General features: G+C 43.5%; 2 protein-coding genes across 10 annotated transcripts in view; both read right to left on the minus strand.

Annotated features, from left to right (window-relative positions):
• Positions 1–10738, minus strand: part of LOC137765063 (nuclear autoantigen Sp-100-like) — an 84851-nt gene extending 74113 nt beyond the window's left edge. For 3 of the 4 annotated variants that reach the window (XM_068544256.1, XM_068544257.1, XM_068544258.1), the window contains exon 1: positions 10589–10738. In XM_068544256.1, the coding sequence (XP_068400357.1) occupies positions 10589–10620 (32 nt within the window). In that variant the 5' untranslated portion in view covers positions 10621–10738. The remainder of the gene's footprint in view (positions 1–10588) is intronic. The other variant, XM_068544259.1, reaches the window with a different exon arrangement.
• Positions 10739–18575: 7837 nt separating this feature from the next.
• Positions 18576–25814, minus strand: part of LOC137765065 (nuclear body protein SP140-like) — a 76465-nt gene continuing 69226 nt past the window's right edge. For all 6 annotated transcript variants that reach the window (XM_068544266.1, XM_068544261.1, XM_068544265.1 and 3 more), the window contains 6 exons: positions 23738–23782; positions 21345–21460; positions 20544–20652; positions 20189–20266; positions 19826–19969; positions 18576–19039 (listed from right to left, as the gene is read on the minus strand). In XM_068544266.1, the coding sequence (XP_068400367.1) occupies positions 18932–19039; positions 19826–19969; positions 20189–20266; positions 20544–20652; positions 21345–21460; positions 23738–23782 (600 nt within the window). In that variant the 3' untranslated portion in view covers positions 18576–18931. The remainder of the gene's footprint in view (positions 19040–19825; positions 19970–20188; positions 20267–20543; positions 20653–21344; positions 21461–23737; positions 23783–25814) is intronic.

The raw sequence follows: 25814 nt of genomic DNA on the forward strand, positions 1-25814 counted from the left end.
AGCTGTCTGGAGAAAAAAACAAGCATGTTAAGTGCTCTCTCTTTAAGTTTATAATCATTAAGCTGAAATGGATTCTCAGTGCTGTTGAGTAATCCTACATCATGCTATTCATTTCACATTTTCCTTCCCTGAATGACTGTTTTACAGCTTTTCTATCCTCAAACTCTTCCCACCCTTTCTCTCCCTCTCAACTGAGAATGTAGACGCAAAACAGAAGAACGTAACTGCATCCTCTCACCATGGAATACGTCAGCCTACCTACCTGGGCACCCATTGGCCTTCCCTCCTGTTACAGTGCACAGATTGCCCCTCTTCAGCCTAAGGACAATCCACCCACTTGGGCACTGTTTTCCATTACCTCTCCCTGACTCAGGCACAATCAGTACAGAACCATTCTCTCTCACTTCTGCCTCATCAACTTCTCCTTCTCTATTGGACTATTACTATCAACATACAGCATGCTTCAGTATTACCCATTTAAAAATCTCCCTACACTCAGATTACCTCTCCTGTTGTGTTTCTCATTTGAAATTGTTGTCCATATTCACTGTCTCCACTTTTCCACCTCAGTCTCTCTTGCACTCATTCAAGTTTTACCCTTACCAATACCCTATACATAATATTCTGGGTTTATGTTTTCCCTGACCTCCACACTGCCAAACCCAAAGGCCAATTCTCAGTCCTCCTCTTATCTCATCCCTCAACCTCATGGACATTGAACAACTTCTCCCTTCTGGAAATGCTTTCTTCATTTGGCTCCTGAGAGCCATGCCTTTATGGCTTTCCAACTATCTCCTTGGCTATTCCTGCTCTTCTGCATGTATTCAACTCCTCAGGGACAGTTCTCTTACCTCTTTTCTATCTGCACTCCTTCCCTGTGTAATCTTATCTATTCCCATGGCTTTGGATACCAGCCACACATGGACAATTCCCAAATGTGCATCTCTACCTCATATCTCTCCCCTGGACTCCAGATTTATATTCAACCATCTTCACTTTGATGACACAGGTAGGCTTTTTCCAATTAGCAGGCAGCAACTGATCACTGATCTTCTGAGTCACCTCTTGAAACCTGCTTATTTTCTAATTTTTCCATATATAGGATTTAGTAAATACATATAACAGCACCTATGAGGTATATGCTCTTATTATCCCATTTTACAGATGAAGAAACAGAGGTACAGAGATGTTAAGCAATATCCCCAAGGCCACATAATTATTGAAGAACAGAGTGAGGCTTTGGACCAGAGTCCAGGCCCTTTAATCACTACACAATGTTGCCATCTAGGCAAATGACAACTCTCTCCTTTAATTTCTTTGGCTAAAACATTTGCAGTCTTCTATGACACTTCTCTTCCTCTCATACTTAATGTTTGATCCATCTTCGACTGTTCTTGGCTTTACCATAGAAATATATCCGATATCCCACCCTTTTTCTTAATATTCATTGCACCAACCTGGTCCCAACCACCATCATCTCTTGCCTGGCTACTGTAATAGCTACCAACTAGTCTTCTTGTTTCCACTCATGTCATATTGCAGCTGTTCTCCAAACATCAAACATAAGCAAAAGAGATCTTTGAAAAACTGAAATCAGATTATTTCACTCTATTGAAAACTCTCCAATGACTCCCCACCCTATTTTGAATAAAATATAAAGTCTTGACCATGACCCGTGAGAAACATGACATTCCAACCTCATTTTCTACTACTCCTCTTCTAGATCACTGCCCTTTGGCACCTTAACCTCCAAGCCTTCTTCAGACATTCCAACCATGTTTCTATGCCTGACTTTTCGTTGGCTGTTTCCTCTACTTAGAACATTTCTTCAGGAATTGGCATGGTGCTTTTCCTCAATACATTCATGACTCTCATCATATACTAACCTCTCAGAAAGCCCTCCCAGGACATCCTGTCTAAAATTGCACTCCCATTACACTCTATCCATGTACCCCATATGCTTTTTTTCTTTATACTCTTACCACTTTCTGCCATTAAATTATACATTTATTTGTTCATCTGTTTACTATTTTTCTCTCACTGGAATGTCATTTCCATTAGGGCAGGGACTTGGTCTGCTTTGCTCACCATTATATTCCAGCATCTCATTAAGTTCTGAAAACATGGTATTGGGAAATATTTGTGAATGAATTAATAAAGTATTAGTATAATATATAGGAGAATATGGTTAGAATTCTGAGAATATAAAAGGCATTTTAAAAAAAGCATAAGGAGGACAACATTGGTAAACTTGAGTATAAAAATGGATATGGAAACATGTACCCCAATGTTAATAGCAGCATTATTTACAATTGCCAAGATATGGAAGCAACTTAAGTGCCCATCAACAGATGAATGGATAAATAAGGCATGATGCACACACACACACACACACACACACACACACACACACACACACACATTGGAATATTACTCAGCCATTATAAAAATAAAATTTTGCTATTTGCAGCAATGTGACTGGACCTAGAGTATTATGCTTAGTGAGACAAGTCAGATAGAAAAAGACAAGTACTCTATGTTATCACTTATATGTGGAATCTAAAATATAAAACAAATGAATGTATATAACAAAACAGCAACAGATTTACAGATATAGAGAACAAGTTAGTGGTTACCAGTGAGGAGAGGGAAGTGGGGAGGGGCAAGATAGGCATATGAGATTAAGAAACACAAACTACTATGTATAAAATAAATAAGCAACAGGGATATATTGTATAGCACATGGAAATATAGCCATTATTTTGTAATAACTTTAAATGGAGTATAATCTATAAAAAATCGAATCACTGTGTTGTACACCTAAAACTCATGTAATGTTGTAAATCGACTCTACTTCAATTAAAAATAATAAAAATTAAAAAAAATTTGTATGTGATTTTTGAATAAGATCAGAAAATGAAACTAGACTATAGGTTAACCCTTGGTTAGTATCCACATAAAATAATGTAAACAAAAATTCATCAGAGGGTAGGATCGAACAGTTTGAGGCAGGCCAGAAGTCCAGTAGAGAACAATTAGAAGAGCTGGGTAGAATACCAGAACACTATTTTAAAGGAACTAGAGAGCTACAGAAGCAACAGAGTCTGCAGAGACTAAGGTTCTAGAGACTGGAGACCTTTGGGAGCTGAGAAGCTATAATTGTTATTTTTCAGGGTAGTGGCTGGTATTTGCTGATTCTGGGAATAGAGGCTGAGAATTTGGGCTTGGCCAAGAGCAAAGAGTGTTACTCTGAGCAGGGAACACAGAAGAGCTTGTGACAGTCACACAGGGCTGGAGACTTGACGGGCCTCAATACACAACCCGTTCTTCTTCCCAAGATATTTGGTAAAGTTTTTAAGGCCAGGAGGCTGGAATAACTATGTAAAAAGTCTCTGAAAGGCAAAGAATTACCTGAAGGCTCACCATGCGGAAAAGGCAAAGACAATCATGATGAGGTCCAGAGAACATAAAGGGAGAGAGTTGAAAGCTCTGAAGGGAGAGGTGATCTGGCTTTGGAATCTGTAGCCTTTTTGTCCCATGACAGCACTTGTAAATTCTGAACACAGCTAGAAGCTGAGAATCTGGACTTGGCACAGGCAAAGGGCTGTAGCTGGAGGACAAAGAAACTAGCAGAACTTCTGATGGTCATTTGGAGTTGGAGTGCAAAGTTAGAGACTTCAAGGAAATTAAAAACTTGGTTGGTTTTCTCAAGAACTTTTTTCAATTCGAAAGCTGCATGAGGAAAGAGGGTGAAAATATGACAAAATCTTTGAAAAGCAGAGAAAACTTGATTGCTGTCTCTCAGTTGAAAGCCCTGGATGTCCTCATCTGTGATCAGGGCAAACCAGAGGTATATTAAATCTTATCAAAAAATGCATACTATTCTTGAGTCATTTCATGCCCTGAATGTGTAATGTAGTCTGCCTCATTGTTTTACTTGCTTAGCAGAGGAAAGGGGAATTACTCTTATGTGGAAGAGAATATTTGGAGGCTGCATGTCTTGCATACACAATGTCTAGCATTCAATCAAAAATTAATAGGCATGTCAAAAGATAGGACTATAGGACCAAACCAAGAAAAAAAAAGATGATGGAAGCAAGTGCACAGATGATCCAGACATTGGACTTAGCACGTAAAATCTGTGATTAACATGGTCAAGAAAAGGGACGAAATGATGGAGAAAATAGAAAGTCAGATAATTCTACCAGAGAATTGGAATCTACAAAAAAAAAATGAAATGGAATATTTAGATCTAAAAATACAATTCTAAAAATGAAACTTGTTGGTAGTATTTAGCAGAAGATTGGATAAAAAAGACAAAACTTGTCGATTGGTTAACTAGAAGATAGATACCTCAATAAAAGACATCCAACTAAAGTACAGACATTTAACAAATGGAAAAATGCAGAAAAGCATGAAAGGAATATGTGAGAGACAGTCAAAAGGTCTAGTATAATCTGCTTTTGAGTCCTAGAAAGAGAGAGGAGGAAGCTGGGGGGAGGGCAGAAGAAATATTTGAAGAGTTAACGGCTAAGGATTTTCCAAAACAGATAAAAGGCGTCAACTCACAAATTCAAGCAACTGTGAAAACACCAACAGGTTAAATGCAAAACAAAAACAATAAAAAAACAAACAAACAAATCTAGACTCACTACAGTTTAAATGCTAAGAGAAAAATCCTAGAAGCAGTCAGAGAAAACTTCAAGAGCCACAATCAAACCTCAAGCCATAAACTTTGAAAAACGGCAGTTAATCAATCAATCAATCATTTAGTCAATGACCATAAGTTTCTGATGTGGTAGGTCAGGATTCAAAACATCTCAATCTCTCCCAACTCCCACAAGCAGTACAGAGTTCTGTTGAAAAAACTTGAGTTGGAAAAAGCATTTAAACATGTTATTAATCATAGAAGAGATGAAACCACCATAAGGATTTGCCAGGCAAAAGTAAAGGGGAAGGAGAAACCAGAGAGGTAAGCAAAGCAGAGAGACACTTTTGATTTGAGGGCATTTGCTGACCCCAGAGAATCAGGACCTCAGGTTTGACAGCCTTAAGGAGTGAGAGAGACAGAAATAAAGTCTAGAGTCCACACAGGGTGGAGAGTCCAATGGGAGTCCAGACCCTGACCTTGACATCTTCATGGTGAGAATAAGTGGAGGCACATCTCTGAATTTACTGAATTGTATTCCCAGTTAAATCACCTGGGTTCCTCCAGGTTCTCTCAGCCCCTGAACATGTGCTAAAGAGTTCCCAAACTGGTGCGTCCTGAGGCACCTGGTTGTAGCAAACAGCAATCCTTTCCAAAGCCTAGTACCTTCACTGTGGTCCCAGATTTTACCTATAAATAATTTTTCTAAATACGATGCTAGTACATAGTCAAAGATAACCAGCTATATAAGCAAAATAATCTTTGTGAATAGAGTGTGGAATGGAAAAAGATAGTAACTTTATAGTGGTAAAGCCTGGCAAACACTACCTAAACCAAATGATCAAGGTCAGCATTCCTGGTGATAAGTCAGGTTGACATATCCCCTGATACGAGGTGATGAGAAGGGCATTTCACCCCTGTGGTTTTCTTTCATAAAACCTGTAACCCCAGTATAATGATGAGAAAGACATCAAGACAAACCCAAATTGAAAGAGTCTACAAAATGCCTGATCAGTACTCCTCAAACTGTCAAGGTCGTGAAAGACAAGGAAAGACTGAGAAACTGTCACAGACCAGAAGAGAAGAGGTGATGGGATGGCTCAGTGCAATGTGGGGATGGCTCAGTGCAATGTGGTATACTGGATTCAATCCTGCAAAAGAAAATGGACATTGGTGGAAAAACTGGTGAAAATGAAAAAAGTCTGGGCTTTAGTTAGCAGTAACCTACCAATATTGAGTTTTCTTAGTTTTGACAAATGTACCACAATAATGTAAGAGGATAACAACACAGGAAATGAAACTGGGTGCACAGTATTAGAGACTTCTGTACTATCTTTGCAACTTTTCTGTAAATATAACATTATTCCAAAATAAAAAGTTTATTTAAAAAAGGAAATTTGTGAGTGAGAACTGGCAGAAACAACAGAAAACAGGGTCACAGACACCTCATATACTGAAAGTATCAGATGCCAAGTATAAAGCTTCTTTAATCTGTGTAAGTCCTTTTATTAAAGAAGAAAACCTGCAGCAAACATCATTCATAATTGTACAATGATAAAGGCCTTCACTTTGGGACTGGAATCAAGATAGAGATGATTACTATCACTACTTATATTCACCGTGTACAAAGTCCCAGCCCACACAGCAAGGCAAGAAAAAGAAGTAGGAAGTATAAGAATTAGATTGAAAGTAACAAAATAGTCATTACGTACACGTTATATAAATTTATATCTATATACAAAATATATATCTCCATACAATTTATTAGAATTTTTTCAAGTTTGGCAAAGTTTCAATTTATTTTTGTATCTTAGTAACAAGCAGCTAGAAAGTTGATTTTTAAACTATATAGATATCATAGCACAGATATCTCAAGTATCTACGAATAAATCTAGCAGAAGTATAAGACTTCTGGGCAGAAAAGTTTAAATTTTATTAGAAAATATTTTAAAATTAATATATATATACCATATTAATGAGATGGAAGACAAGATTGTAAAGATGTCAATTCTCTTCAATTTGACCTATAGAGTCAATGCAATCCTAACCAAAATCTCAACAAGATTTTGACAAGCTGACTTGGAGATGCAAAGGGCCAAGACACTTTGGAAGAAGAAAAGGACGTGGGAAGATTTACTCTTCAAGAGTTCACATGAAGCTGTTGTTGCCATGACAGTGTGGAAACGCATAAAGAGAGGCTGTCATAGGTCAACGGCAGAGAAGAGAGTGCACGGAAACAGACCCTGCACATATGACCCCTTGGCTAATGGGAAAGGGAGCGCTGCAGATCAGTGGGGAAAGGGATGGTTTAACAGATTAACGGATTCTCAGACAAAAATTGGTCAGAATTAAAGTAGAAGCTTTAACTGTAGATCAGACAGGAAGTAATTTGGTCTCAGATAAGACAGGAAGTGTGGGGGGAAACAAAACAAAAACATTCGCTCAGCTTAAGACTGTGGGCGGTGAGAGAGCTGCCCAGGTCATGCTGGAACGAAATGGGCTGTAAAACCAGGGCAGGCACGTGAACAAGAAAGTAAAGCAACACTTGAAACCAAACTGCAAATAGAATCCATCCGGAAGGATAACCCAGAGGATGAAGAAAACATCCCCAAAGCACTGAACATCACACGAAAACCTAAATAATAAAGCAAGAGCATGAAGATAGGGTGATAAAATAACAATATGTGATTTCAAGTGGAGTTGGAAGAGCTGTAGAAACAAATTAAGATCCCCCCAAATAAACAAATCAACTTAAAAAAAAACCCAAGAAACCAAAAACTACTAAACATTAAATAATTGTCATGAAGAAAAGTTTGAGACAACCATTATGAGCAGAAAGTAAAAAGCTAAAGAGATGAAAGATCAGGGACAGATAAAAGCTGTGAAGGCCAAAGTTGCTCCAGTGGAAGAATCATTTTGCCCCAAAATTGAAGAAGAAACTCATTTTGCTGATACTGGAGGAGAAACTTACCCTGAAGTAAAGGTAGAATGGAATCTATCACCTTAAAAACACAAGGGCTGTAGTTAAAGGCTGTGCACACGGAATTCATCAATAACTTTCTGCATCACTTTATTTATTCATAATAACAAGGGTACATCTAGTTTAAAAAATCAATACAATAATAAGTCTATACGTTAAAGTTTAAGCTTTAATAAGATAAAGTCACCATAGCAAAGTGAAAGGGCAAGGGAAGTATATTTATAAGTTGCAGAAGTTTAGCAAATTCTCCCTTACAGTTAAAGAAAGAACAATCACCTCAACTCACTCACACTGGCAATAAATCAACCAGCACTTCATAGAAGAGGCCGATAAACACAAAACAAACTGCTCAACCTCTCATGTAATCAGGAGAGTAAAGTTAACAAGATGCAACTCTTGATCCACCACCTCTGCGAAGTTTGGGTGTGGGGAGATGGCTCACCTAGATCGTGTAGGTGAATACATTGGTTCAGCTACTTAGAAAGGCCGTTTGCAGAATCTATAAACAATTAAATATTAGTACCCTTTGCCTCAGCATTCCATTTTTTTTTTTTTTTGGTTATTGACACAAGACAAACACTTTTATATGTACAAAAATATAAAGAAATACATAATCGTTATCACTGCTTCTTGGTAAAAGTGAACAATTGAAAATGATCTAAATGTCTGTCAGTAGGGTGGGGAGGAGGGATGTTTTAAAAACCATGGTGTATGGGGCTTCCCTGATGGTGCAGTGGTTAGGAACCCGCCTACCAATGCAGGGGACATGGGTTTGAGCCCTGATCCGAGAAGATCCCAAGTGCCGCGGAGCAACTAAGCCCGTGTGCCACAGTTAGTGAGCCTGCGCTCTAGAGCCCGCAAGCCACGACTACCGAAGCCTACATGCTGCGACTACTGAAGCCCACACACCTAGAGCCCGTGCTCCGCAACAAGAGAAGCCGCTGCAATAAGCCTGCACTCCGTAACAAAGACCCAACGCAAACAAAAATTAAAAAACAAAACAAACAAAAAACTATGGTGTAAGTCAGAATGGCCATCATCAAAAAGTCTATAAATAATAAATGCTGGAGACGGTGTGGAGTAAAGAGAACCCTCCTACCCTGCTGGTGGGAATGTAAATTGGTACAGCTACTGTGGAGAATAGTATGGAGATTCCTTAAAAAACTAAAAACAGAGCTACCATATGATCCAGCAATCCCACTCCTGGGCATATATCTGGAGAAAACCATACTTGGAAAAGATACACACCCCCCAATGTTCATAGCAGCACTTTGTACAACAGCCAAGATGTGGAAGCAACCTAAACGTCCATGAACAGATGAACAGAGAAAGAAGCTTGGTATATTTATACAATGGAACGTCACTCAGCCATAAAAAAAGAACGAAATAATGCCATTTGCAGCAACATGGAGGGACCTAGAGGTGAAGTAAGTCAGACAGAGAAAGACAAATCTCATATGATATCACTTATTTGTGGAATCTAAAAAATGATACAAATGAACTTATTTACAAAACAGAAACAGACTCACAGACCTAGGAAATAAACTTATGGTTACCAAAGGGGAAACATGGGAGGAGGGATAAATTAGGAATTTTGGAATAACATATACACACTAGTATATAAAGTAGACAAACAACAAGGACCTACTGTATAGCACAGGGAACCATACTCAATATTTTGTAAAACCTATATGGGAAAAGAATCTGAAAAAGAATGTATATTTTTATATGTATATATGTGTGTGTGTATATATATATATATATATATATATATATATATATATAGAACTGAATCACTTTGCTCTACACCTGAAACTAACACCATATTGCAAATCAACTATACTTCAATTAAATAAACAAACAATAAAAACGATGGTGTATCCATTCTACGGGATAGTATTGGGTTGGCCAACAAGTTCGTTCGGATTTGTCTGTAATCTTACGACCTTTTGGCCAACTCAATATATAGCTGTTAAAAAGAATGAGAAGATCCTATGGCTATTAAAGTAAGTGAAAATGCAAAATGGCATTCACAATATGAACACATTTTTTAAAAAACAGGATTCAAATTTTGTATTTAAGAAAATGAGTTATATATGTAAATGCAGAGAAAAGGATCTGGAAGGTTATGCCTGTGACTCTAACAGGACTGGTATTGGAAGCTGCAAGGGGGTGAGTGGTGAACAGGACTTTTTCCCTCTATATACGTCTGTATCATTTGAAATTTTATGAGCAAGGATGCATAATGTATTTCTTTTGTATTAAAAAATCAAAAAATTTAAAATATTAAGTAATGCTATTTCTGGCCCATTACTAGAGAAAAAGATAGGATTTCTACTCTTTTCCTTTTAGAGGTGTAACCTATTCCAGAACAGAAAATGAAAGCAAACATAAAATTACTCAGCCTGTGCTAGCTCTTTGCAGTTTGGTGTATTTCTCTTCCCTTTAATTTCTTTGCTCCGGATTGCTGGAGGAAGAACCCAGGCCCCCAGCTAGAAGTGGGAAAAGTGGCCCCGTCCACAGGACAGGTACGAGACCGACAGCACCACCCAGGGTTTGAGAATAAATCAGGCGTTTCTCCTGAATTTTTTATTTTCGAAACTACCTTCTTCGAAATGACGTATGTGAAGGTAGAACTGACCTGAGGGAAACGAGAGTGATCTGGGGTCACAAGGAAATAAATCTTTGCTGCAAAGCCTCAGGAAGGACTGCTGCCTTCAGACAGGCCTGCCAGCTGAGCAGTAGTTGCAAAACAGTCATGTGCCTTGCAGCTGCAGGACTCAACCAGCAGGCACCCTGCTGCAGTTTAAAATCCGATTTCCTCATTATACATTCCTGCCCTTCATTACGCTGCACGTGACTGTTCCCCTACACCAGGCGTAAAGCAGAGTCCAAAGGACAGCACTGAAGCAGCAGCGTGGCCAGAGGGAAAGGTGGGAGGAAGGGGGAGAAAGACTGACCTGCTGATGAGCTCGCTGCCCCAACCAGCCATCTTCCCGCCCAGCCTGGCCTGGGCCTGAGCTTGGCCTCTGACCCCACCAGGCTCCCCAGCCTCGGTCTGGGGAGGCTGCTGGAGCCCTGAGCCCTGAGCAGGAAGTCTGTTCTGGGACTCACCCAGAGATGACTCCGCCCAAGTAGGGAAAAGAGAAGTGAAAGTACTTGTCAGTGAGCTGTGCTGGGCAGGCGCCCTCCCTCTTCTCGCAACTCCACTGTGCTTCCAGCCATCCTGACATGTGGTCCCAGGGATGACAGACAAGGAGAGACAGTCAGGGCCTGGAGGGCCAGGGGAGGAGCAGGGCCAGCCCCCAGGGGTCCACCTGTTTGTGCAAAGACAGCAACAACTTCTGCATGACCACAACTGTCCTCAGTCTCCTGCCTTCTCAGAGCAGTTCAGAGTATAGCACAGGGTCAGGGGTAAGCTCCATGTGTGCCCCTTCCCCTTGCCGAGATGACCGTGGTGGGGGAGAGGAAGAGACAGAGACTTCAAATCTTTTCTCCGGGCTGTGGGAGAGCCTGGACCGACCCAGTTAGGTCCTAGCCTATGGACATGGGGCAGGAGAGAGCCCAAATGCTCAGCTTTATAAAGTGGAGAGAATGTTCTTAGTATTCCTGGAAATCAGCCAGAGGTAGGAGAAAAATCTCCAAGGCCCTGGGGCCAGAGGCTGGAGCCAAGTTGGTGACAAGGGTTGACATCTTAGGTGCAAGGGTCTAAGGTGCCCCGACTAGGGGATTGCTTCACAACTGCAGCCAGGGGTGATGAGGAGAAACCTGGGAAGCCGTCATTGGAATGCTGAGGGGCAAAGGCTTCCCTTTGGATGGAGATGGAGGTTGGAACCCAGACAACCTAGAAATGAAAAGGCAGGTGACCCAGCTGAGAGGGTGACCCTTGGCCCTGAAGTTGTGTCTGCACACAGGTTTTTCACTCAGATTCTGAGTCATCATTCCACAAAGAATGAGAAGTGACCAAAAGACTCACTTGAGTCAGCATAAAAGCAAATCATATTTGAAGATGAGTGGGAAGGTTTCTACCTTCTCTCCACTTCTGTTCTTTCTTTCCCCCAAAGAAGTGAGCATCACATCTCAGTGGTTGGGACAGGTCCCAGGACACTGATGAGGGCATCTTTTCCAGTGGGCAGGGTCTCAGTGGTACCAGGTCCTGAACACGTGTGGGTCCCTCTCTCCCTCCCTCACTTTGGGGGGGTAGAAGGAGTAGTAAGCCGAGCCTCTGTTGGGCACAACCGTCCTCTGCTCCTGACTCCATGGGGCACGGGGTCCAGACAAGGCTGGCACAAACCACACCTGCCGTTTCTAGTGTCCCCTCTCCCTCTTCTCTCTGTCCCTGGGCAGCTGGTGGTCCAGGCCACTGCCGTGCTGGCACGGCAGTGCCCACTTTTCTGTTGTCTGTTTAGGACCTTCAAGATGAGCACCTGGAATTAGAAGCCACCTAGCAGCAGCTGGGCGAGCAATCCACAGGGTGGACACTCCCGCGCGGGGGCTGCTCCCGGCCCCTGGCAGAGACCTTCCTGTGGGTCTGAGAAAGCTGGGCCTGCACCACACTCTATGAGAGCAGTGGGAGTTTCTGAAGCATCCCCAGGCCTCTGTGGAGAACACAGTTTCTTTGAGCCAAGAACTCGGGTTTGGAAAAGGACAGGACCAAATTAAGAAGCAGGTTGATCCTATGATAAACCATAATGAAAAAGAAAATATATACGTAAAAGAAAATATATATCTATGTATAACTGCATCACTTTGCTGTACAGCAGAAATTAACACAATATTGTAAATCAACCATAATTCAATTAAAAAAAAAAAAAAAGAAGTGGTTGAACTCCTCCTACAAACCCTGCTGGAGTGATTGAAGGAAATAAGGGGGCACCTGGGGCATCTTCCATGGCTGTGAGGAGCACTGACAATGGGGAGCATTTCTGCTGTCCCGGGAGGAGCCCAGCTACTGGGCCTGGAAACCCAGAGAGCGGGGGAGGTCGTGGTTGAGGAGGGACCTGGGGCAGAGGACCCGCTAAGGCGACGGGCTTCACGAGCTTCACCAGGAACAGCTTCCCCTCAGACTTCAGTAGTGGGGCTGAGTGTCTAAGTTGGGAGACCCCAGTGGGGACCAGAGGCTTGTCCCTGAGACCAGACAGTAGGACCTGGGATCTGAGCTTGAAGGGCAGAAGGAAGCAGCAGCAGCTGCCACAGTGGCCACTGGGGCCAGAGGATCAAGACCCTCCGCTCCTCTACGGGTCTAGAAGTGGAGGGGAGCGGGTGCCCGGGACCTAAGTGGTTACACTCAGGCCCTGCTCCGTTGTCCCCTTGCAGGGGCAGCACATCAGTCAGTGGGACTGGCCTGGACCCCCTGCTCCTCCGTCCTCCTGGGAGACTCTCTGGGTAGAAGGGGTGAGTCTGCTTGTTCCTCGTTAGGTCTCCCTGGGCTTGTCCTTCCTGCAGGGCCAGGGCTCTGTCAGCCCTTCCAAGGTCAAGTGCACAGAGACAGGGGCCTGGGGAGTGGGGTGGGGTGGGGTGTGACTGATTGGAGCTGTGTAAGACTGTGTGGATAAGCCCAATTCTGAGGTTCAGTTTTAGGGATCTCTTTTTTGCTACGTGGTAAGCCACATCACTAAGCCCCATCCAGCTCTTACCATGAAGAAAACTAGTATTTTGATCCCCATCTGTCTCACCTTTTTGCCTGTCAGTTGGTTTCGAACTCAAGTAGGGAGGGTTTATATGCAGAATTTGGGGTTCTTCTCTGTGACTTTCACCTTCCTGGGATTTCCCCCTCTCTCCCCAGAAAGCCTGGTTGCCCTGGGCTTCTTCCCGGCTCTGCTGACCAGAGAGAAAGTTGGCTTCCTACCAAAGTTTTGGCCACCCCATGTAAGGCTGCGACTGCTCTCAAGTAGAGTCATAATAAACAGGAAACATTTTGTTCTGGCTGCTTCCCTTGAGTTTCAACTTCCCTCTACCATCAGCCTGGTTTTGTTCACTTTCTAGAAGCCGTAGGCAACTGTTCTTTGCATATTGTCCTCATAGGGACATCTTCCACCCAGTTTACTCAGAGAGAGCTGGAGAACCCCGTCCTCTCCTCCAGACAGAAGGCGCGGTCCTCTCCACCCAGACAGCAGGGTGTGTGCTGATTCTCTGGAACCCACACTGGGAGGTTCAGGCTGAAGGGTGGAGCCCAGGACCTCAGGAGCATTAGTCCTACTGCAGTTCCCAGGGACACAGGCACACTCCCCCCAGGTAAGACCACGGCCAGGCTCCTTTGCAGCCAGCAGCCCACATATGCGTCCAGGTAAATGGAACTGACAGGGATGTGATGGGCTTAGTGGCCGTCCTTGCCCTTGGCTGTCCAGGGTGGTGGAGTGGACGCTCTCCCTTCTAACATGATGACCGACTCAGCCTTAATCTCCAAAGCACAGGCAATGGAACCACAGTCAACCTGTTCCATTCGATTCAGGAACGTGCCCCCCAGGCTCTGTGGCCTCTCAGACTGGCCTGGGACCACCCCATTCCTCCCCTTAGACATCAGAGCTCACTGATGGTCCCTGGGTGGGTTCTGCCAGTCAGTTTCATTTTCCTTGGTTGTCCAGCCTCCTCCACCCCTTTCCTAACAGACCTGGATTCCTTTGGCTGAAGACTTCTCCCCTTTGTGTGCAGGATAGAAGGAATGTTAACCAAGACACTGGCCCATGAGCAAGCCAGGCCAGCCAGACTCTCTTCGGGGAGTTGGACTCTCACGTGAAGTTTGTTAAGGAGTTAAAACACAGTTGGATAACATTTGTTCAGTGGCAGCTCCTTACCAAGATGGAGGAGATGTTCCTGGTGTTCAATTCCTGGAGCAGCTCTGCTTCCTGCCTGGTTCTGGGGCCATTTGCAGGCTCTGAGCCCAGCCTCCTGCCTTTTCGTGAGCCACTGCGCATCCCATCAATGAAGTCGCTTTCTGTCTAACCTAGATAAAGTTGGTCTCACTGGCAAAGAGCCCTAATCGATACAAGGATATTTGCATGTAAATTTTCTTAATTTATTTACTTATTGCTTTCAGGGTCAGCGCTTTCTAAGTGCATAGCAAATATTATCTCACTAACCCTCACAATGATCCAGTGAGCTATGTACTACTAGTATCTCCATTTTACAGATAAAACTACTGCATGGGGAGGGTAAGTAACTTGCTGAAGGACACGCAGCCAGTACATGAGAAGCTGGGTTTCCACCTACATGGGCTAACCGCAGAGTCTGTGCTCTTATACAATAGATACAGCACAAATTAGCACTGTTCACAACACCAAAAATAATCAATAAGGGCCAGCTGCAGTCAAGCCTTGATGAAAAATGAAAGTTATGATAAGGATGACACGTAACTATATTTACTGACATGTAACAATGCCCATTAAGTGGAAAACATTGATTAGAACACATTTTATTATTCAGATGGTATAACTACTCCCTCTCCATCCTCCACCCCTACCCGCACATTACAAAGCCCAGAATCATTTTCATCAAATTGTCAACCATGTTTATTCTCCTTACCTGGAGAGCCCTACCAAGCATTGTGCTTCTTAGTGGTAGGAAACACAAGATACGATAGCTTGGAGCTTTGGAGGGAATACACTGTTATGCTCCAGACCATTGAACCCCTAAAAATTTACCTATATGGCATGTCTCCAAATCTTATAGGGTTTATCTCTCATCATCTGGAGTGCATGTGACTCAGCCAGGCTTTTAGAACACTCAACACTTCTTGCTCATCCGGCACAATTAACACACTGTTATTGTGATAGTTAACTTTATGTGTCAACTTGACTGGACAATCTTGGGTGCCCAGATTATCCTGGGTGTCTCTGTGGACATTAGCATTTGAATAGGCGGGCTCAGTAAAGTAGATTGCCCTCTTCAAGGTAAGTGGGCACCATCCAATCTGTTAAGGGCCTGAATAAAACAAGAATTGAAGGAAGGGAAATTTGTTCTCTTCTTGCCTGCCTAGTTGGGCTGGGACAGGTGTCTCCAACTGTTGTTAGACTGGAACTTACACCGTTGGCTCCCCTGGTTCTTGGGCCTTCAGACTTGGACTGGAATTACATACCACTTTTACTGGGTCTCTGGCTTGCAGATGGCGTATCATAAGACTTTTCAGCCTCCGTATGCACATAAACCAATTCACATTTTATATATAAACAAACAAACATATATATATGTATATATATGAGAGAGAGAGAGAGAGAGAGACAGAGTTCTGTTTCTCCAGAGAACCCTGATTAATACAGTCATCAATATAGTGGACCAATGTAATGTACTGCAGAGTGGCCAGACAGTCTTGGTCCCTTCAGGCTATATTGTGACAGAGAGCAGGAGAATTCACATAGCCCTGGGGCAAGATTGTAAACATGTACTGTTGTCCAGTCCATGTGAACATGAACTGCTTATCCTACTTCCTACTGAATGTTTTAAAAGTACATTTCTCCATATTAATAGTTGCATGACATATACCATAGGCTGTGCTAATCTGCTCTAATGAAGACACCACACCAAGCAACAACAGCTGCAACTGGGGCTACTATTGGTTAAGTTTCTCGTAGTCATCTAGCAGCCATGAACCACTTAGCTTTTGCAGAAGCCAGACTGCTGTTCAAACAAAGATGTAATGAGGATTACAACCCTTGCATCCTTAAATCTTTGCATGTGGCACTAATCTCTGTCATTCCCTCATTCTCCAGGACTGTGATTTTCTTTCAACTTACCGTTTTCACCAAGGGAAAGTTCAGTTTCAAGCCCTTCTGCTTGGCCTTTCCTAAGACAGTCATTGTTATTTCACAGGTTAAAGATCCAGGTCAGTCAACTGCTATGTATGTTCTCATTATCCTTACTTTCAGGAACTGGGGTAATGGCTGCTGGGTGATCCCATGGATTGAGTGGACTCACTGTTAGATGGACGTTACCTGACATCCATACACTCTACTCTAGCAGGGACCATGATGGTGTTTTGGGACCCCAGGTATTAGCATCAACTCAGATCCTGTATCAACAACTGTTAAAAGATGTGTGTATTTTCCTTTGTCTGGCATATGGTTACTTGAATAAATGACCTTAGGTCCTTTTGGTGAAGAACTCAGGAATCACTACCTTTACACTTTCTTATGAGACCTGCCCTCATTTCCATGAGCAGGTCCTAGATTTGGCTCAGGTCTGGAAACTAGGCAAGGGATCTTGACTTTTTATTGGGGTAGCTGATCTCAGCCATCTGTTTATCTATTTTTAATCTTTTTTGATGATATATATGAAGCAATATCCTTGTTGGTTGCCCATCTCTCTATAAGTTTAAGGTGTACAGCATAATGATTTGTCTTATATACATCATAAAATGATTACCACAATAGGTTTAGTGACCGTGTCCGATTAGCTATCTCCATAGACTGCTTTGGGCCAGGGCCCCAGCCGTCGTTCTAACCTTGCTGTACATTACAAAAATTATTTCATCTTGCTCTGACAGTTAAATGCTGCCACCTGGCTTCGATTATTCTAGAATCCTATCATTTCCATTGTTACTAGGGAATCCAGTTCTGTAAAACATTCCTCCATTATGCCAACCTTCAGAGGACAGCCCCCGCTGAGCATCTCAGGGATGCTGGCGCCCCTCAGCTGTGTGCTCCTTATCACCATGTTAAGTTAATGTCTGAGGCCCCCTGAAGAGCATAGTGGCCCGGTGGATGGGTTTTCCAGTTGTAGAGAGTGGAGCCATGCCAACATCCTAAGGCTTTCGGATCTTCTTTTCCACAGTCTGCCCTGGCATCTCTGCTTCCACTTCATCTAGTAGGTACCACAGTTTATACCAAGCTTTTTTTTTAATTAAAATTTTTAATTAAATGTTTTTCTTCCAGTTTTATTGAGATATAAGTGACATACAGCACTGTATAAGTTTAAGGTATATATAATGATTTGACTTATATACATCATGAAATGATTACCACAATAAGTTTAGTGAACAGCCATTTTTATTCCAAAATTAAAGGAATAGAAAAAAAAAAAATATATATATATATATATAAACCTTTAAGAGCCACCCAGGAGCATACTTGAATCATCCCCTTTGGCCCTTGCCAGGCTAATTAAACTTCTTGACACAGGAGAGTGCTTCTGTATTGACAATTTTCCCTTTTCCAGTCTCATATTTCCCTTCTTTGTCCAGGACCCACCCCCAGACACAACCTCCTGGTAACTGCTGGTACATGTTGGCCAGTACTGCAGCTCCACTGGGGTAAATTCTTTCTTCAGCTGGCAGGACAACCCAGGACTTTCCCAGTGGGGTCATGCTGGGAGGACTCTGCCGTCTTCATTCAAGCAAGATTAGGATGGGGTAGGGTGGGGGTCTGTCTTCCAACAAAGGGTAGGGAATTCTTTTGCAGGCCCCGTGGGTTGAGGGAGACCTGGAGTTCAAGGTTCTCACTTGCATCTACCTAGAAAGGCTGATTCTGATTCAGGACTGCACTCCTTCTTTACCAGGGATCTGCCTTTGGCACAGGAGGCCATCACGGTTTAGACTTCAGTCTTCTCCTATGTTCTGCCATTCTTAAAACTGGGACCTGTGTCACGCCTTCCTTTTGTCTGCCTTCTAGCTGCAGTTGTAAGGGTGTCTTTGCTTTGACTAATAGATTTAAGGCTGTCATTTATTCTTTTCAATATATTAGTGGCACTTAGCAATAGCCACCAAAATCTTCAATTCCATTTACCATTTCTCCCTTTGTGAATGCCAATTTCAAAAGCTAGTGAAATCCTCTTTATCTCATCGAGTTTCCCGAAGGTGAAAGTTTGGTAACAGCACTATTAGAGCACACCAGGGACCATCAATACACCACCCATCACCATCTGGCCAGACTGTGATCCAAATCCAGAACCCACCCTTACAGCCTGCTTGCTCGGACCATTACCTTAAGTTGGGTTCCCTAGAAGCAGAGCCTGAGATAAAGTCTCTTAAGTAAGTGATTTATTGTGAGTTTCTTTGGGAGAAAGGGGGGAGGGAAGCAGGATGGTAGGAAAAGCCAAGCAAGGATGTGATTACAGCCACAGACTAGCTCCAGCCTGATCTCATGAGGAACACAGGAGCATGAATCGTAACACAAGGTTGAGTCCACCTTGGCACTGGAGGCTGGCCCCCAGGCCAAGGAAGTGTAACCCTCCAGGTGAAGCTGGCTCCATTTGGCTGAAGGCAATGCTCTGGGGGGGGGGGGCGGGGGCGGCGTCAGCAGCCAGCCTTCCATGCGGCTGGGGGATGAGAAGTCTGCTCCAAAAGGGGTTTTCCAGGACACTAACAACATCCACTATTCCAGTGAACTGTCCTCATTTGTTTCCTGAATAGTGAACACTTCCTTGAAATTCTTCTCAAATTCTGCCTCCAGTCTAAGTCCCATTAGGCCAAAGTCATTGAACTGGAAAAAAATAAAAATAAAATGAACACAAAACTCATGATCCTCAATATCAGTGTCATTGGCCACCTTGTAACTGAGAATGACCAGGACTCTTGTCTTAGACACCCTACGTCATATGAACCAGGTTATGCTAAAGAACTCATGCAGTGAAGAGCAACATGCTTCCTAAGAGCACGATTATTTCTTATTAACAAGATAGAAATGGGAAATCATAACCACACTTGGGGACTCTTACTTATTTGGTTGGGTTATTGATTTCAGTGAGAGTTAGAAAAGTAACCTATGTTCTTTGTAACAGTGCAAATAGTACAGATTGCTTTTAAGTTAGATCAATGATCTACCTTTTTCACTGTCACTTCTGTTCCCCTCTGGTGACTCCTGTTAAACTATATGATCCATTCACATGGAGTGGAATCTGGAGATTGGGATTTCTGAGAGGTCAGATTGAGTGTTTTGGGGGAGAGATAAGAAGCACAACGTAACGTTAAGATGCAAGTCTCTTCTCCCTGGGTTTGGAGCAGGCAGGACCCTGCTGTTCTCAATGGCAGCTGTAGGAGGGTCTGAGCTCTTCGGGGCCTGGGGTTCTGGTTGCAGGGACACCTTCTGATTCACTGTTACTACGCCTTGCTGAGCTCCAGTCTTGAACGGAAAAGTCACTGACTTCTGGAACTCTTGCTTTGCAGGTTTCATAGGATGAGGGAAACTAAAATTTCCCAGGCACCAGAAAATGAGGGCAGAGTGGCTCCATGGACAGAAAATGAAATGGAAGCAGGGAGAACCACTTACCTTGTAAGATGCCCTGTGGTTCTGAAAGATGAGGCGCATGTCCTGCACAAACCCCTCCACGTGGGAGTAACCCTGCTCATTCAGCTTCTTCTTGATCTTGTCCAACCACATGGGTTCCTTTAGGTTTTCAGAAGCCTCTTTAATCTAGTGAAAAACAAAAATCAATGGGAGAATTACTGGCAGAGTTCAATGTGTGCCTCCTGCAGATTCCCATCAAATCCAGTAGAAATACAAAAAGGTAAAGGTAACAGCAGCTCATGCTCTCACTCCCATGGGATTCTGATCTCAAATCCCGTGGGTACCTGTTTCAAGGTGGGGTAACATCATGGCAGCCTGTAATCGCAGTTTGTTATTGTTACTTACATAATAGTAGTATGGAATCTTCGCAAAAAAGGTGCTCTCTGTATGACAATAGACCTTCAGGAGGAGGAACTCACATTTCTGCAAAAGAAGGTGGCTGTGAGGGAAAAGCAGCTTGGAGACAATGAGCCCATATACATGCCCAGGCAGAGGCATGATTCACACCAGTATCTGGAAGTTTCCCCAAACATGGATGGCTCTTGGAAACAGACATGCAATGGCTGCAGACAAGTTCTGGTGTGATTTCAGTGTGACTGAGTCATGGCTCACCCTTTGGTCGCCTTTCTCCTGACCCTGCCTATTTGACTTCTCACATGTGAGGGGAAAGGGGAAGACTTGGGGTTCCCATCCGACTCACCAACTGCTCCTCGGGCTGCATCTGCCTTGCCAGGACCCCAGATTCCCCGAGACACTGCTGGCTTCCAGAAGACTCCTTCATCCTGCAGAAAGTGCAACTCCACGGGCTCCTGAGGGGCCGGACATAAGTGAGTGAGGGCAAGGTCCCTGGAAACAGTCATCACTCCTATGTCTGATACTGTCCTCCTTTCAGGAATGTTGATGGACACAGCTGGAGGAGGAAGGGGGCACCTCCAGAGTCTCCAAGAACCCCACGTGGGGTCTGAGCCAATGACCCTCATCCCATCGAAGGAGCAACAAGGGGTCAGGGCATGGAGGTGGTGTCAGGATGAGTAGTGGGCTCTTCTTTCTCTGTTTCTGGGAGCACAAAGAATCCTGCCCGCCAGGCCTGAGTGTCGAAACGGAGCCTTAACCCCTGGGGGGCCCTTGGGCTTCCCTCAGCCCATTAAGAACGTGGCAAAATGAGGGAACCAGCCCATGTTTCCTGCCTTTTCTGAATAAGTGCAGAACACAAACAAGTGGCATTTCCACTCCCATGAACAGGAGTCCATGCTGGAAAACTTCTAGGAAAGGACAGTAGCAGTATGTGGGCAAAGGACCTGGCTACCGACCCAGAGGAGAGCAAAACGCATTAACTTGCCACTGCCAGCATCTTGAAACAGCTCTCCGGATCATACTGCTGGACCCTGTACCTATGGCCCTGCTGTTTCCGCATCTAGACATAGTAAGAATTCTGTAGGGAGAGTGTGTATGGCAGGAGGAAGTGTCACTAATAGGAAGGGAGGGGCTGCATCTCACGAACCTCTCAGTTTCCACAGGTGGGATGTGACAGTCCTCATGAAAAGATCTCGAACAAGTATCACAGCAAAACAGCTTTCCTCCATCCCGGCACGTCTCACACACATCTGAGTTTCCCAGCTGGAAGGTAAAACAACATCTATATCCCTGGTGAGACCCCAGAAGGCCAGAACTAGGGGAATCTAGAACTCATTGCCTTTGTGTGAATCTGGACACTTGTATGCTTATATGCTTCTCCCTGAGATATTAAAGAACAGCATAGCGTGGCGATTTCAGAAGCAGAAATTGTGGTCTGCAATGAAATTCAGGAGAAAGGGCCCGTGTGTCAGACCAGAAAAGTCTTCCCTATAAAACCAGAGACTCTAACACTGAAAGGCTAGCAACAAAAGAAGACAATTTTTTAGGAATCTGAATAACTTTATTACCTTGCAGATAAAATAAGGTCCTGAAATAAAGTGTTAAATGCATTTGTCTATACCACAATAACTAAATTGACTCCTTGAAGGGTCATATATTGAGAATTTAGTAAGGTGGATTAAACTTAGCGTGGAAAGCAATATAAGATTATTTTAACAATTATTTTGAGTCTTGTTCTGGGCTTTTGCGTGAAACTACTTGTGTCGGGTGAATTGGGATTCTGGCCATTTCTTTTGTTTTTGAAAGGGCCACATATGAGGAAGTGCTAGCTCCAAGGACCATTTTGCCAAAATCTCCCATTCAATGTTCTGGGGATCCTCAAGGACACCCGCCAGTTGGAGACTGAGACTGCTCGGACATGGAGTCACGGGGCCATGTTTTTTCTCATCAGTGTAGACACTCACAGATTACCATCATCGTTCTCTAGAAAGTGCTGACGCCTCTTCCCAGAAGAACAAGGAATAACAAATATAACCAATGTCTAAGAACCTCACGTTTGTGTATTTTTTAGCAGATTTATCTAGCTCTTTGTTTCTTAGTCCAGCTGCACATTAGAACTTTCAGGGCAGAGTATATAAAATACTAATGCCCTGGCCCCTATGCCAGAAATTCTGAATCAACTTGTCCGGGTGGGGCAGATCCATTGGTGTTCTTCTTTAATTCATGGAATGGGTAATTTTGTGTATCAGAATCATCTGGGGAGTTTTAAACAATCCCAATGTCCAAGTCATAGCCTAGACTGATGAACAGAATTTCCTCTAGGGTGGGATCTGGGCAATACTATTTTCCAAAGGTCTTAGTTTCAGCATAAGTTGAGACTTACCCTGGGCAAAGGGGATATTATAGGCCTGAATTGGCCTGTAATATCAGTCCCAGGAAAGATTATTAACAGCAATGAGGGTACTCTTGCTGGAACAGCTGCCATCTCCTCCCCATGGACTCTTGGCCGTGGGCTGTGAGATCTGACCCTCTGTGTCTATATCCATCCCAAACAAGCCACACAAACACTGGACTCCAGCACTGTTTAGATGACTAAAGAATCCTTCAGTTGGCCAAGGGTCAGAAAGAGTGTGGATAAGATCTAAATATTGTTGGGGGGATTGCTTTGGAGGTAAACTATATGTAAAACTACTTGACTATCCCTCCTCTTTTGGACGTTGTGTATCAGTATTACTGCATACTAACCCATGTGAGTGCTTCCCCCTGGAGTTGTGCAAAGGTGACTCTGCTTAAAATGTCCATCTTGTTGCAATGAAGGGAATCAAAATATGATTCAACTTAGAGATTGGAGTCATCCATAATTTTAGCAGACCTTAAAGCATCCAGCCATATGGTACCAGTTTGAGTAAAAATGCCCTGTGATTTGCTATGTGGTGACCAGCTCAGCACCATGATGGCTCCCTCAAGATTGGATACAGGGCTTCCGTAAAGAACCCACTAGCCCGGAGTGCATTTCTCTGCAGGACTCACAACAGGGTTCACACCTTAACTTGCCAGGTTGGCCTGGCCTGTTCCTTTTGGTTGTTGCTTAAAACCATCTAGCTCTCCCTGTACCTTGGAATAGATGTTTGGGATTTTCCTTTCCTTCCTTATTGCCTTCTTTAAACTGCTGTTTTCCCCTCAAATTTCCTCCTTACCCCTCATCTGCAGGCCAGCCGCACCCATTACTACTTCAAGCCCAGGCTCTAGAGATCCCAGTGGTCTCAAGCTCTGCCTCCCAGACTCACTTTTGGGGGAAATGAGGAAATGGGAAGGTTTCCACTGAACAAATGGAAAGGATGCTTTCAGGCTGAGACACCCAACGCCAGAACCATGTACCTGATGTGGGCAATGCATCCGCTGTTCCCTGTTCATCACACATAGCAACATGCTGCACCTGAGTGTGAATGTGCTTCAGGGAAATGCGGTGATGACTCAGAGAATGTGCCGAGGGAAAAGGCCTGCATTATCCTGGGGTTACAGGTGGGCGTTAGTACTTACACAAAGGTTATCTAAAGTATTGTCGTGAGACATCGGTACTCCTTTCTGCATAAAAGAGAGAAAGATTAAAGGACAATATTGAATGCGATGTATGCATCCATCACTTATTTAAACAGCAATCTGTTGAGGGATTCAAGACACGGTTTACCCATTACTTCATACCTGTTTTTATGGATACACATATCTACTTGGAAAATAAAAAGTACCAAAGTACCACTGTTTGGCCCAATGCAAGTTCTATTCCCTGGCTCTCAGATGCAAGGTGGGGGTTTGTGAAGCCATGCAGGGAGTCTGGCCCTGGTTCCCACAGACGGAGTTGGAGAAACTCTGCTGGTTTTCTTGCTTCGAGAGGCCCTTAGGCACTTTTCTCTGTATTAGAAAATGTCATCCCACCTGGAGGAGCTGCAGTGAGAGTATCAGGCCGAGGACTCATCGTCAACAGCTCCAGCGACCACAGGGCCTAGAGTCCTGGCATCCATGCAAGTGGCCCAGAGAAGAATGTCACCACCTATCACAGGTCTCCTAGGGCACAGCCCCAAAGATAAAATGTGCCCAAGTTTCCCAGGGTTGCAACTCTTCTTCCAGAAGGTCACCCTCCTCTTCCCTCCCTCTGAATCCCAAAAAGTCAGCTAGCTGACTCTTCAGAGGTAACTGACTACCACCCACTAACTTTACATTGCATTCCAATATTCAGTAGAATGACCTGACCTCCTTCCCTCTAGGACACAGGCAGCCTCAGCTTTTATCTGCAGCCCAGGGCAGAGTGGTCATGGAAAAGTGTGATCCATGGGACAATGATCTGAGAGGTGTCCGTGTCACTGCCCACGTTTCTGTGTGGCCTAAAGTTCACCACCCATCCCCATTAGTTATTCTTCCATGTTAGACAATGAAGTTGAAACAATCCCTGAGGTCAGAGATATTGTTTCAGTCTTCTAATGACCATTGGGCATTTAGTGTGCACTCAATCATTGTATGTTGAATAAGTGAATAAATGAGTATCATTTCACTTAGGAACAGATTACTTGCTATCTCCTAAGCAAATATTAGCCTACAATAAAAAGATTGTTCTAAAGGTGTATATCAGATTATTTTACAACACAGCAGCTGTCATCAAAAGGTGTTAGTGACCTTTGTGAGGCGCCAGGAAGCTGTCATGTGGTGCTGAGAGTGACACTCAAGATTCCAGAAGCCCACGGGCAAGAGAGGTTCTGAGAGAAACAGAGGACCCACGGAGGTAGTAATGGGTCCTGAGATCCGCCACTTGGGGAGCTTCTGTTCTTGCTCATAGGGAGATGCAAAATATAGAGGTAACTGCAGGTTGTTGCTAAAAAGTGCTGCACCCACAAATAAGGGTAGAATCTGTTGGTAGGACGTTGTCAGCTTACGTGGGTAATCTAACTGAGTAACTCTTGGCACCTGGGGAATGGTACAGATGCTGGTCTTTAATATACTCACTAAGTAGGGCAAATAATATGATAGTTTCCCTTTAGGAAATCCAGTGGGTGAAATGTCCCAAGGACTTACTAAAACTGTCCAGAACATCAGATAATGTAAAGGTCTGGACCTCACATTCCCAGTGGAAGATGAAGTCCCATTGGCCAGCTACGTCTGACCTGTCTTAGAAGTCTGTGAACATCTTGAATGGCCATTTCTACATGAAGTGTATAAGAATGGCACTTCTCACCTCCTCCTTCTTCTCAAGTTCTCATTCTACCCAAACCTGGAAAAACCATCACCATGTCCTGAATCTACGCTGCACCGTACATATTTGTTTGTTGCCTCCATAGAGGAAGGAATCACTTTCATAGATAGAAGGGAGGTCTGCACAGCCCCCTTGAGGAACTGAAAGAGTGGCATCAGAGTAAACAATTTTCCAGGTCAGCCCCTCCTATACTTAGACTGTGAATAAACTTTTGATTCATCAGATTTCATTAAAGTTAGGAAATAGTAACATTGATTTTAAAAATCTGGGTTTGAGTTGAAGATGACCCTATCACCTTATTATGATATATTTTTATGTATTCCAGCATCATGTTTTCTTTTACAACTTTGACACCCTTACATCTGCATCTATAGC

This window comes from Eschrichtius robustus, chromosome 5, assembly GCF_028021215.1.
Source record: "Eschrichtius robustus isolate mEscRob2 chromosome 5, mEscRob2.pri, whole genome shotgun sequence".
Classification (NCBI taxonomy): domain Eukaryota; kingdom Metazoa; phylum Chordata; class Mammalia; order Artiodactyla; family Eschrichtiidae; genus Eschrichtius; species Eschrichtius robustus.